This window comes from Pyxicephalus adspersus, chromosome 2, assembly GCF_032062135.1.
Source record: "Pyxicephalus adspersus chromosome 2, UCB_Pads_2.0, whole genome shotgun sequence".
NCBI classification, from domain to species: Eukaryota; Metazoa; Chordata; class Amphibia; order Anura; family Pyxicephalidae; genus Pyxicephalus; species Pyxicephalus adspersus.
This window is the reverse complement of record NC_092859.1, coordinates 103,764,919-103,779,449: the sequence shown is the minus strand read 5'-3', so window position 1 is coordinate 103,779,449 and position 14,531 is coordinate 103,764,919. Positions and strand designations below refer to the sequence as shown.

The 14,531-nt window shown below is 35.9% G+C and overlaps 1 protein-coding gene across 1 annotated transcript in view; it reads right to left on the bottom strand.

Annotated features, from left to right (window-relative positions):
* Window positions 1-14,131, bottom strand: part of RELN (reelin) — a 232,619-nt gene extending 218,488 nt beyond the window's left edge. The window contains exon 1 of the mRNA XM_072399046.1: window positions 13,692-14,131. Within this exon, the coding sequence (XP_072255147.1) occupies window positions 13,692-13,926 (235 nt within the window). The 5' untranslated portion in view covers window positions 13,927-14,131. The remainder of the gene's footprint in view (window positions 1-13,691) is intronic.
* Window positions 14,132-14,531: the final 400 nt, after the last annotated feature.

The window sequence follows — 14,531 nt, the reverse complement described above, 5'->3', positions numbered from 1 at the left end:
CTCCTGAGCAGGGTCCTCTCCTCCTACTGTGTCACTGTCTGTATCTGTCTGTCATTTGGAACCCCTATATGTTGGCACTATTTAAATCTTGTTTAATAATATTATTATATTTATTACATTATATTTAGAAAATACAAAATATTGATTTGTATCTACTGAGAACAGAAAGGTTGGAACTTGTGCATCCAGGAAGTTGTTTATGCCAGGGTTATCAATGGGAGGTAAAGGTAAATTGGGAAGAACCTACAGGTCAGCTTTTTATGAATTAGTGATTACTTTTAGTAAGTAGTTGATGCTACTCAAATTGAACTACTCTTCTACTTTTTGCTTAGGTAAATATTATAAATAATATAACCATCATACCACTACAAGGTAAGATTTTTTAAGGCTTTTTAATTTTTGTTGGGTGTATATACAAAATTCCTGTCAAGATTTATTCCATTAGGAATCAAAGCTCTTAAGATAAGTATTGAAACAAAGCAGAAACCAGGGAAGGCATTCTATTAGCAGAATAAACCTAAATTTTACCATAATCAGAAATCAGGTACCTCAATTAAAATAAATAAATAAATAAAAGAAATACCTGCCCTACTAAAACAGATCCTGACAATCCCACACTTCTATGGTTAAGGATAAAACAGATTAAACGAAGAATGAACTGTCAATACAGTTCAGTGTTAGAGCCTGTGTTCATCTTAACATGAACAAACAGAAGCTAACATGTTACTGATAGCCCATCTGTAATAATCTCAACCTCAGACCATAATGTTTCGTAGCATGGTTCTCTTGGCACAGAAAAACAGCAAGATGTTTGCAGATTATAAACAAATCCATCCATGTTTTAAAAGCTTCTTCTAAAATTCACAAAAATGTAAAGAATATTTTTCACATTATAGTATAGAATACATCTATAAAGATACTTTCAATTGATACTTTGGGAAACTATCCCATTATCAGTTTTTAGATAAATGGGTGCCTTCCCAAAATATTCATGGATTTTGTTTTTTTCTATCTCTTTGTTTAAAGCTCCAATGTCTGTGGTTTAATATAGTTGTAAAATTATTACTACTATACTTTTAGTTTAGAATTCCTCCTTATGAAGTAAGACTGTACTCTGCAATTAGGCAAGCAGGGAAAGCCGAGGGCTGCTCATTTCACAGCAGATACCCTTAGTGAAAGTACAATTTTTACATCTTAGGCATTAAGACTGATAGTTTATCCCACAATGAACATTTCATATGACCTAAAAATGTTAAACATTTTAAAACAGAAATTGGAAGTTTGATGGAACATACTTTGGGGTGCATAATATATATGATATAATATTTTGAAAGAAAGTGCCCAACCACTAAAAGGTGTTCATATCAAAGTTCTAGTAGCCTTTGAAAAAGTATTATCTCAGCATACGGATCTTAAATTTAGCTAGGCTAACAAAATTTTCCTAACAAGAGCCCTAGTTAGCTGAATGCCTCAGGCCATGTTTCTTGAACATGAAGATCAGCCCCAACTCATATCATATCTGTGCAAGCTAAGCCTGTAGCCTAGATTTCATGTCTTTTCAGCTCAATATTATAATTTTTAATTAAGAATGTTTCTCCTTTATGTCACTTCAAATTCCTGTCCCTTTTTTGCCTATGATCTCTTGCTGTCAATAACCCACAAAGGCTGTGCACTATGTTGTGCTGCTGGAATAGCATGCCCTTAACTGATGTCTTTTTCTGCTGGCAATTATTGTCAACGTGTTATATAAAGAAAACTAGTCTTTTTGGCAGCCAATTGGTACATAGGCAACAACCAAGTGTAACTATCAATATATGCAATGCATAAGAAATTCGTATGGCAATATCATTCACATTTAATTGCCATCCTAATACATCCTAAAAGTGAATCTTACTAGTATCCAGAAAGGTATGCAAATAGTCCACCGTAGCAATATTATTGTACACTGTAGCATTCAAATGATATTTATTCAATTATAAGGAATATCAATAAAACATTAATTATACCCTTGCACAACCCTTGGCTTACAGCACTAAGTAGAGTATAGATTCATATATACTGTGTACATTAGGAGATCAAGATTTGTCATGTAGGGCAACATTTTTCTGAGGTTTGGTAATCTAATTTCAGTGATCCTTGATGATAAATTATCTTCCTGTTTGCTGTAAGAAAGTAAAACTTGGGGAAACTGCTATAACCAACCATTTTCAAGGATTCAAAGAAACCCTACAATCAGAGAGTTGCTTCTACACATCATTTATGTAACGAGGGATGGACTTCTTGTCTGAATGAACAGATCTGGCCATTATCTCCGTCAGTTTTTATGTTAAGTGGAACTAAATGTTAAGAAAAACGTGAGCAGGCAAGTTATTTACTGCAAAAGAGCCTGCAAGGACATTTGAGTATGATTAGAAGATTGTTATTAGGGGAATAAGTTTATTGTACTGTATTTGGAATATTGTCTCATCTGCAAAAAACAACCTGCCTGCTTGCAAGTAATTATTTTTTTTCACTTTAGTTCCACTTTAAAGTTTATGCAAACCCTAACAACAAACTCTTGTTTGCTTAATTTTGGTCTGTTAAAGACTATTGCTAAAAGAAACCTGACTATTAATAAAAACAAACAGGTCATATTAAGAAAAACTAAAATCACAATCACACTATGGATCTCAATGGATCTAATGCCCCACAACATCAAATTTAGTTTTGATGGTTAGTTATATCAGATTTTGATTTTCCCACCACAACTGTTCAGCAAAAGATTTTTACATAGTTAAAAATCATAAACCCTAACCCTATTAAACCTTTTAGACTCTTAACCTTCTCATGTAGTCTCTCACCTGTACTCTACTCTTCAGTCACTCCAATGACTCCATACTAAATAGTTATCAAGGAGTTTGAACTGGGGAACTTTTTCTCATTCAAGGATTTACAGAAAATATTTTTTAATGCATAAATTTAATATGGCTTGTACAGCGCAGGAGTTTGAGGTTCTAACATTTTGTCCTGTTGGTTCCAGTGCCTATCCCCATGCCATAGAATGTTTCCTAACATATTGGGGCTCTGCTGGAGGTGTAGAAGGAAGGCAAGAACTATGCTGTCTTGATTTTGATCCTCATGTTTTTCTCTATGGGTGGGTTATTCTCTATGAGTGGCTGCAGGAAATGACAAGTCTACTTCTTATACAGGAAACAACAGCTTAGATCTATAATCAAACTCCAGTGTATCTACAGACCTAAAACATGTGGTTGACTTTTCAGGGGTTGTCGCCATATGTCACCATACAAAACCCCTTTTTTTGTAAATCAATATTATTATCTTTAGTTTGGTTCTCATCAGCTTCCCAGGTTGACACCCTTTTCTAGGACTCTTTCCTTCCCATTTCTTATATTTTCCCTTTTCTGGTCCATTTTTCTCATTCTGTTCTCTTCCTTAACCTCTTTTGATACCTCTCTAGTGTTGTGGATTTAATCTTTTTGATTAGTTGTTGCTCATTTTAATTTTTAAATAATTTTATTTATTTTTCAAACACGCAACAGAGGAATTTGTAAACCATCAATTACAACATAACAGAAAACATCAACACAGGTGAATCAGCATACCATATACTAACAAATTAAGTTGTTGTTCATTTACCAGTAGATTATGTGGTTGGTGTACCCTGCTATCTCTCTCTTTGCTATAACCTCTCTTTGTTGTTGGCTTGATCATGAGGTTTGGAATAAAAAATCACAATTTTTGTGTGTTGTCCTTCTCTGTTATGTTTTTGTTATGTTTTAGTTTATCTTTGCATTCCTATTAAATGTTTATTACATAAAAAAGAAAAATAATGCAATCAATTTTTATTAACTATGAACTTGGTAAAACAATCTTTTACCACATTTAGGCAAGTTTAGTAAGTGAGTAGTGAAGCAAACCTGTGCTTACAGAGAAAAGCAACTGGTCTACATTAATGTCCCCAGAATCATATACTGTACTTGGCTTCCCTTCAACACCACATACAAACCTAATACTTTTGGGTATGGAGAAAAAGGTCACACATCATCATGGGACAATCACTTCTGTCACACAGAGAGTCAATAGGTAAGATGTAATTTTGGCAATGTATGCTTTATGTTTTTTTTAACAACTGAATTAAGTGAAATATGAGCAAAAGGAAGGTATACTTATGCTTATGTGGTCTACAATAAAGTGATCCAGTTGGTTTGTCCAGCATATATAAAACGAAGGTCCACTTTAAAGCATAACTCAAGGCAAACTGCTAAATATAGCTAAGGATTTGCAATTGTTTTCAGATCCTTTGTACACATCTGCCATACTGCACAACTAGCAAATATCCCTTCATGGTAGTGTTGCTTCCAGTTCACCTACCTGCTATTTTACAGTGGTGACAGTGCTGAGTAGATGCTGTTCACTTAGAATTTTTTAGTGTTTACTAGATATTTTACTGTTTGCTAATTAAATGCTCATGTTCAAAGTAAATGGTATTAAATAATGTCTAAACATGTGTGCTTTGAATAGACAAATGTGTGCTAGAAAAATCATGTTTTTTCTATGTTAACACATGATTGGGTATGAATACAGGTTTATCTCAATAAAAAATAACACCCTACTGGATTGGTGAAAGGAACATAATAGATCACAACCAGAAAGAAATTGTTCATATATACAAACACAATTACTTTATCCAAAAACATAAGGGACAATATCACTTAAAAATCATATGTAAAATTAATACATCACAAGATGATATGGTAAATCAAAATGAATTTTTATTGCCTAATGCTGTAGTGTTCTCTGGTCTCAACAGTGCTAGTAGTTTATTCAGTCACCTTTAACAACACAAAGGATATATTATTGTGTTTTGTGGTCTTAGTCACTTCATCAGACTGGGATACCAAATATTTACACCATTTCATGATGAATCATACTTTTTTATTGCAGTATGAATTTCTCATAACAGTTCCTATCCGTGGTTTGATTTTACCAAAAAAGCCAGATGGCCCAGAAAAAGAGGGACATCAATAGGGTAGATCCCAGATTAATCTAGAGTAAGACGCCAGCAAAAGAGGATTCACATATTAGCACCCATTATGAAAGGAAGCAAAAATAATCTTTAGGTCATGAATATGCCTGGTATATTGTCCCTTTATAGAATCCGGCTGATGGATGGTACAGATATGTGAAGAATCACAAATGTAAGTGAGATGTCCACTCCAGGACTGGATGACAAAACAAACAGGATGGTGACCACAGATTACCACGGCATTATGTTATATAAGTACACAAATCATTTTGCTTCTGTTACCATACCATTTTGTAATGTTGTCTTATGTATTATTTATTTTATATATATTTTTTAGGTGATTTTGTCTTTTGTTTTTGGATGAAAAATAAAGTAATTTCTGGTTATGATCCACTATATACTCTAACCTACTCCTATGGGTGCTCCTATGTATTCAAATGATTTGATAAATGGATAAGTAGGAATATTATGATGAGCAACAATTGGGCAGCATATATTTACACACCTACTCCATTTGTATATCTACCCTATATGATTACAATTTAACATTATTAACCAACATATACTTTGCAAAAATATATATGTGATTATTCACTGTGCCAAAAAATTAGCCTCTACCTCTTTAACAAATTTACTTCTTGTTGTGGAAAATTACATTTTGTCACTCAAAATAATGAACCCAATGTATTTTTTTACGTAGCGTATTTAGCTGATTGTCTAATGTTCCATTAGGCACTCCAGCAATCTGGCCAAAATTATTTTTGTGCAGTGCAGCATATTTAGAAGCAAAGAGTTTATTAAAGGCTTGTGTGTATTTTGGCTCAGTGTACTTTTACTGCCCTGGGTGTCAGTGATAGGAAATAAAGTAAAACTCCAGACAAATTCTTTTTTTTCTAGTGGAAGGATTCTATTGTGACCACTGTCACTATGGAAAGTGAAGGGGAAGCCAAAATGTTACAGTTGTCACTGAAACATGAGAGGATATTTTCTAATGGGGACATGTGTTTCAAAGACAACTGTCAAGGGTGCAATTTCCACTGCCAATATGTTTTGTTTCCTGTTATATCTCAACAACAGAAAGTGTTGCAACAGAAAGTGCGGAGAAATCTCAACACTGGGAACACAGGCAACAATACCTGACATGGGTTTTAATGCTGTAGGTCTGGCTCTGACTGTAGGGGCCCCTGTTGGCTGAGGACCTAGGGCCTAATTAAGCAGTTCTACCTATTAGGTTACAGGGGACTATAGTTATGTACCTATTGATGGCAATGTTTATATCAATTAAGCTGGCAAAAAAGTACTGATGTGCCATGTAAAATTTATTTTCACATGTCACACTCAATGTTAGAATTTCTTGCAATGTTATGTATGTTTCTGTAATCTTTTGCTGAAGCTGAACATTTCTGGAATTAAAGGGAGGAAATTCCAGAGTACTCAGTACAACCAACAGTGTCAGAGGACAAAAAATTCCTAATAACAGTTCCAAGTTACAAGGTGCACTGAGAATTGAAAACATTGTTTGGTGAAATGTTTTCATTGTATTGCACATTTTTTGGCAGAGCTCAGAAATATGTTTTACTGCAACAAGTGACCATATTGTCCATCCAATGTCTGGGTATGCTGGGTAAGCGTAATCTTGCTTTGATCATGCAATACTTTGTTTATCTATTACTTCACTATTTTTTCTGAAACTTCAGACTTTTGTGTTACTGTAAACAATAACTGAAATTAAACAGATAAGATATTACGGACTAGTTAAGATGGGCGGTGAGGTTGCAGTACAGTTACTACTTCCTCACATCAGTAAACTGTGGCTGCAGTTGACACTAAACGTAGCATCTAACACATGGTCGCTAACAAGGAATGAATGGGGTGGTAGTGATCAATTCAGTACACTGCAAAATTTTGAAACATCCGTTCTTTAAGAAACAACATACCAGTTACGGCTGTCAAGGTACCAACTGCTGGAAGCTACCCAGGAACTGTTTTTCCAACTGCCTGGGTGAACAAGCCCTTAATATACTGGTAGTTTTTATTGTATGTTTTTTTGGAATCTAATATAATTTGAGAGTATCACCAAATACAAAATGTATCAAATAAGGTGGATTTCACATATATGTTGTGCTCTTCTTCAATCATTCAGTCACAGCTAATCATTGATATTGCAATTTTTTACTACCTTTTCTAATCAGGACCAGATAGTGGTTCAACTGAATATGGATCTGGAGATCCTACAGATGCAATGTCCAGCGCTATAAGGACAGCCTCAATAATAATAATAATAATAATAATAATAATAATAATAAAATGTGTCCAAAGCAGTAGAGTGAAACTGGCCAAATAGAAATGCCTCAAGAAAAGCTACCATCAGACTCAACCCTTTTCAACATAAGCTGAAAATTGGACAACTTCTAAACTGTTGGACTTGAAGTTTACAATAATGGATGTTGAAGCATTCCAAGATTGCAATCCAACAAGCAAACAAAAAAGACTAACATTTCTCCTAGAGCTGTTGTGAGCATTTTCTTTAAAATAATATGAAAATATTAGGGACCCAAGGGTAGCCCTTTTACAGTTTAAACCTTCTTTCCAATGTTCAATTTTAATTGTGTGCCCATATACTAATTGTGGCTAAACAAACAATTGCGAAACACTGAAAAAATCAGGCTATACCTTTCTTTGAAGTTTCAAAATGCGTTGACAACATGTTTCTTAATGAGAAACTTTCCAGTACTCTGACGGACTCACAAGAAAAGTTTTCTGTTATATGGGAACCCTGGCAGCAGTATTCCCTGCCAAATCTGCAATTGTAGTAATCATTTTCTAGATGTGGACTTTCATTACAACCAATGTTTTGTAATCTGTATCCTGGACTAATCCTTCCCCCTTCCCCTTACTCCCCCCTTTTTTTACTTTTTTTTTTCTTTCATTTCTGTTTTTGATGTTGTTATGTTTTGTTTCAGTTCAAATAGAGTGGAATCAGAGATTTTGTTTTTTATTCATATATCTTGAATATTGTATGCACAATGTAATGTTAATATGCACATTGTAATGTATCCCCCTTCTGTTATAATTTTGTAAAAAAATGTTTAAAATTCTTAATAAAAATATTGAAACTAAAATAATATGAAAATGATGTGAATATTGATTCATTATTAAAATTCCTCCATTAAGACAATCAAAATAATCAATCATAAGACAATCTCACAAACACTGCTTAATGGCAACTCTGGCCAACTTCCTTCTAGCCCAAAAGTCTCTGGGATTTAGAGTCTCTTCCTGGATTATTTCTATCTGGCTTTTCACCTCTCTCTTCTGCCACCTGTTCTATTCTTATTTTCACCAACCCCCTCTTTTGCTACAATGAAAGCCCTCCCTGGGCCAGCACCCTTATTAGCATAATCAAGGTATTCCCTTTTGATGACTGTCATTCCTGCATACATTTCATAGTATCATAGTTACATGGTTAGTTGTGCTGAAAAAATAGATCAAGACATTAAAAAGTCCATCAAGTTTAACCACTAGGAAAATAAACATACTACAAACCAGGAAATCCCACATAAAATCATATATACATAGCTGAACCAAAGGAAGGCAAAAAAAAAAAAAAAACATTATAAAGCATGGTTTAATGTGCTCCAACATGAGAAAAAATATTCTTCTCTATCCTGTGATATTTTTTTTAAGCTTTATTACCCTATACAGGTTGACAATCAAAAATCCGGCCATCCCCAGTCCTTCAGTTTCCTGGCATGAATTTCAGATCACATTTTCAGTAAAGGGACTGCATTGCACTGTTTGGCCACTAATGTTTTGATGGCGCTTTTCTGCAGAAACAGCTGTTAGGTCTTGCTTGCTAAACTAAATACACCATGAGACGTCTCTGTTGCCTGCTCCCTGGAACTGTGCCAGATGTCCGCGGTACTGCGAGAGGAAGGCTGGCCTGTGTGTGGAGGTAAGTATAACTTTTTAAAAATCTGGCGCACCTAAGGTCCAGAGGCTGCCGGATTTTTGATTGTCAACCTGTATTCTTTGCTTCTAGAAAAACATCAAGCTTTTTCTTTTAAAGCAATCTATAGAGTTCCTGAAACTACTTTCTGAGGCAGTCTATTCCACATTTATTGGACCTTACTGCGAAGAATCCCTTCCTTATGTGAAGATTGTTGTGAGATTGATTGTAAAGAAGGAATGCTTATCCCCCCCCCCTCCTCATAAAAACAGAATGTGAGAACCTCAACAACAAACAATGCCTTAACCTTGTCATCAGAACCCCTCTGACAGGCTGCATTGGTGTGTGTGTCTGGGTAGAAAGGACTGTTTGAATGCAAATATTAAGACAGAAGACTTTGCCTTTCCTTGCAACCTGTCTTTTGTTTTGAATTTTTGGAACACGAAGGTGATCCTTAAATTTATGTTTTTGTAATGTCTTTTGTTTTTGGCTTTTTTACATTAGCTGTACATTACATTAGCTGTTTACATTTTTATCTTTCGCCACTTGAATTTTTTGGCAATGGGAATATATTTTGCAGCCCCCCCCCCCCCCACACACACACACACACCAGTCCAAGACATGGAAAGCACCCCTTTATTAGCATTGGAAAATCTTGCTCTCTTAAAATTCAATTTTTTTTTCTTTCCAGGTTGTGCTCCCCATTTACAACATATAATAAATGCAATCATATTGTGGTCACTGCTACCCAATTTTTCTTTTTTGTGAACATTTGTAACAAGCTCCGGATGGTTTGAAATTAGGACAGAGTGTCTAACTTGATAAATTAGCTCCCATAATTTGGCCCAATCAGCCAATCCCTGTCTTTACAGACAGGAGAATGCAGCGACAATGCAAATGGCTCTGGGCCTGGAAAAGGCTCTGTGCCTAACTGAACCAAAGCAGGGCCGGGAAAGGACCTGTTTGCTGAACCCAGCACTTAAAGAATGTTTTCAGGTAGTACTCCACAGGATTCAGATTCAGTTGCAAAAATTTAAGTGAGAGGCCAGCTCTTGAAGCCATAGGAATCTTGTTTGAGAAAAAACAAGGCTAACAAAATTGGAAAGTAATTTAAACAGCCCAGGTGTGGAAAAGGTATCCATTCTCCTACAATATTAGCAAAAATCAGGCATGCTAGTGAAAGAAGTTGTTATGATGAACTGACTAATGTTTTTGATTGAGAGCACCCAATCCTCCTGAAGCTTACATAAAACGCCTTAAAGACTTGGTGAGGTGAGGTTCCTGTGCAGATACCACTTCCTTACGACCCTGAACCCCTTTTTTTTGGTAGGGTACTACATGTTACATTTTTCTCATGGCTGCCCATAGGAAATGAATAGGGCTGTCAATGATCTAAGACCTAAAGTAAATGGTTCAAAAGCTGGTTCATAAAGAACCAGTGCAGCGTTGTAGGCACCCAAGCCTCACAATCTGTTCTCGCTACCAGTCTGAAACTGGCCTTATTCATTTCCAATATACCAATATTTCTGGAATTATTTTTAAATAATATTTAGAAATCTTAGGAAAATGTGAAAAGCATTAGTTTACATTGTATCATTTGAGATGCATCAGAGCAATGTCCCTATTCAAATACAACATATGGTCTAACCTTTTGACACTGATAATGATCAGCAATGACAAGAATGACAAAAAACAAATCACCAAAAGAAGGCTTTATTTTTACCATCTGGTGGATAAGAATTTAAAGCAGGTGTTAAGTTAACTTACAGTCCAAAACAATGTATGAAACCTTCCCACGCACATTAGACACTTTAGATATCTATGTCTCTGAATATATGTGAAAAAGAGTGGTAATCCTGCCTAGCAGTCAGCAAGAAACCGTGTCTGAAGCTTCACACTATGGAGAAATTCATGAAAACTAAAATGTTAGAAAGGAAGCCATAAATGAGTTCACATTATTGCTGAGCTGAGTTCAAGAACAATGATACAAGCTTACCTTAAAATGTTCTACCTTCATTCCTATCTAAGGTGTTTTAAATCAGGTATTTAAAGGAAATGTAATTTATACAAAGGAGAAAATAAGAATAACTAGATTCCAAAGATTCTTCTGTTTTTATTAGGTTAGCGTAGTCCGACAAACAAAAGTTAAATTCTGATTTGCTGCTATAGCATTATCTGCTACTGCTTACTCTTGTTCCTTGTTGCTCCTTGTTACCGGGTAAGCTCCAGACTCTGCTATTGTTTGTAATTATGAAGTTTTTATTATTATTATTTGGAATAACCACTATGTAAATAAAGTACCAGATTGGGAATGAGAATGTAGTGATAAACACACACACAACACCTATCTTTTACCCTTAGAAAAATGTAGAACACTGAATATATTGTACAATCTTGTCATTGCTAGAAATCAGGGGTACACACTTTTTAAAATGAGTATGTGTACTTTTTTAAACAGTAAATTTATACCCAAATTGGAGTTCATAGTAGATTCCTATAATCCGCTTCTCAAAATTTCTTGCAATGCAAAGTAGTAATAGGAGCAAATCAGGGATTTACATAATGCTTTCAGTCTAACACTGGAAACATGCACACAGGGAAAGAGAGCATATGGATAACCCAACCCACAGATTACATCTCATTCTATGATTTACAGGTTGAGGATGAGGAGATGAATAGTGAAAGTGGAAATTCAGAAGATATTTTTTAATGTATTAATCTTTAAGATTGGCCAGTGAGATGTCTGACATTGTTAAGGATGGATGTGTTTAATTCCATCCACAGAAAATGCTTTTATAAAAGTAAAGCATGACAAATATGAAGGCCATAAAAGTGATTTGATTTTCTTGTTTTTGCTTGCACTTCCACTGAAAATTTCTGACAATTCTGCAGAAAGATACCTAGAGCTATGGAAATTACTGAACATGGCTGCTCCAAATTTCCTGTTTCACATGACTAGACTTGGCCATGATACATTATTTCATCTCATGGGTTGGCACGTTCCAAATTGCTAGCTTACTGGTGACAGATTCTCTTTAACCGTTATAAAAAAACAAATCAAAAGGTAAAAACACTCACAAAATCCGTAAAACTAATAGTGTGAAAAAAATAAAAAAATGTACTATGGTTATTCACACATTAATTGGTATCTATGGACTTTCCATGTTTTAATAATGAACACTTTCTCATCTGGGACTTTATTTGTGACTATTTCATGCAACATTTCATTGACTGAAGACAGTTCAATGAATATTTATACAAATCTTAGGCATCAATTCATTAGATACAAATTTGAATTTAGTAAATCAGCACTATAAACCAACATGTAGTCAAAAAAGTAAACACGTTAGTTGAACAGTTAAAGGGACAATATTGCAGAGTAAAGGATGAGTGATTTTGGAGACCATTATAAGCCCTTAGCCTCAGAATACCAAGAACAGCATTTTCAGCAGTGCTATGGGTTGTGCTACACTTTCAAACAAAGACACTGCAATTTTGTAGACAAAGCAAATCACAATCCTTCTATGTGTTGCTTGGCTATAAGAGGTCAATTGGTCCCAAAGGCCTGCTGGACAAGAATGCTCAATCAATTAGTAAAACATTAAGGCAAGGGAATTAATAAATACAATATCATATTTTAAAGATCAAATCCGACTTCAGTACACAAACACTAACGCTATGGTTAAACTATACACTGTAATATAATAAAGCCATCAATCAAGTTTGTGGATTTAACAACATATTATACCCAAAGATGAATAGTGATTGGGTTCTATTGTCATCATCCAGGTATAAAGAAACAATTGCAAGCTGCCTTCTAACCTTGTCAAATACCAGGGACAGATATACAAATAAATTCAGGTTTGGTTTTGATTTAGATCAATTAGAACTCACAAATGCACTAAACTAAAACTCATGGGTAACATGAACTAGCAAGTTAGTTTTTTATCCTTTTATATTATACAATATTCGTTTTTTTAAATTTCTTTAGTTTAAGTTATACAGAACTCAATAATAATGTCCCAAAATTTTAATTTAATGTGACTCATCGCCATGACATTTTGCAATGTTACAAACAAGAACATATGTGGTATATTTACATCAAACACATATGTGAATTAGAATGATACCCTGACTCACATGCTGGCTGCTATACTAGCTGAAGCTCCAATAACACAAAACAGTGGGATTTGGTAGAAATGATCACATATATGATCACAGTCTACTTTGTTATGTGAGGAACAATTCAGATCAATAAGTGTTTGCCATGAGCCTAATGTACTTGAAATGGCAGATACAAGTGTCCAGGGTTGGGTTGCACTTGGACAGCTCAGGACCAGAGATCTGTGTGCAACAAGCCATCCACACACAACAATGCTTCCATATAGCACACAGACAGCTAATCTAAGGGCTAACTTCTCTATTGACAGCTGAATTACTGGGAAAGACAGGTTCATATTGATCAGTACATGCTTGTATTCTTCATTACAACACCTTGCTAAAGTCCAAGCACTTTATATGAGCAACATAAATCTGTTGATTTTATCCTACAAATAAGTAACTCATTGGTTTGTTGTATTTTGGCATTGTTTGTTGCTGCCATCACATTGATGGTGATTTAAGCAGCAATGCCATTTATCCGAAAAGTGAACCCAGATGGAGAGTTGTCATGCTGGAATAAATACCTGTCCTTGTGTATGACAAGTGGCCACTTACCGTGATATTCCTGTCCAGGTATGTAGTAGCTGGGGTTTCCTGCCAGGTGCAGAGAGATGAGCACTTCTCCTTGCTCTCCATCTCCTTCTAACTCGCCGTGGTGGGTACACAGGAAAAAGAATGGAGAGAACCTGGGGTAGTACGCCACTGCTCCGCACACAGCGGCTAGGTACACGGTCCCCAGAAGGAGCAGCGAAGTATAGCGCCTGCCATGGCAGGAGCGCACCTGAGCCATGGCTGTCCCTGGACAGCTGTGCACCTACACACTATTCTGCATAAGTGGCACACACACAAAGCAAAAAATAAAACAAAAGTTTGTGGTGCGGGTGAAGTTGGTGTTGTGGCTGGCAGTGTGAGCTCAGGTGAGCGGAGCCCGGCACACTTTGTACGCTTGCTGAGCGCAGCCCGGAACAAGGTCTCCCCAACACGAGCCAGCAGCCACACAACACATGCCTCATATGCACATCATGATAACAGGGGCAGCGGCGGGACACACCCCTGCGCGCTCATTGGTCGCCTCCTGTACAGCTGCCTGCCAGGGAGGGCAGAAAAGGTGAATGATAACGGTGTGCTGGCCGAGCGGGAGTTACCTCAGCCGCCTGCTCGTCCCATTGTATCGGCCATACCAACCCTATAAAACCCATTCATACCGCTCCCAGACACATCACCGACTACACCTATTATCAGCACCATTATTCAAACCCAATGTTGTCTTTCATAACATATATTGCTGTAGGTCTAACAACTGCTTACTGCTATAAAAAACACAAAAATATATGAGGGTGAATACAAAATAAACGGTTACATTCACTGCCTGCACATTCACACAAGCGTCCTTAT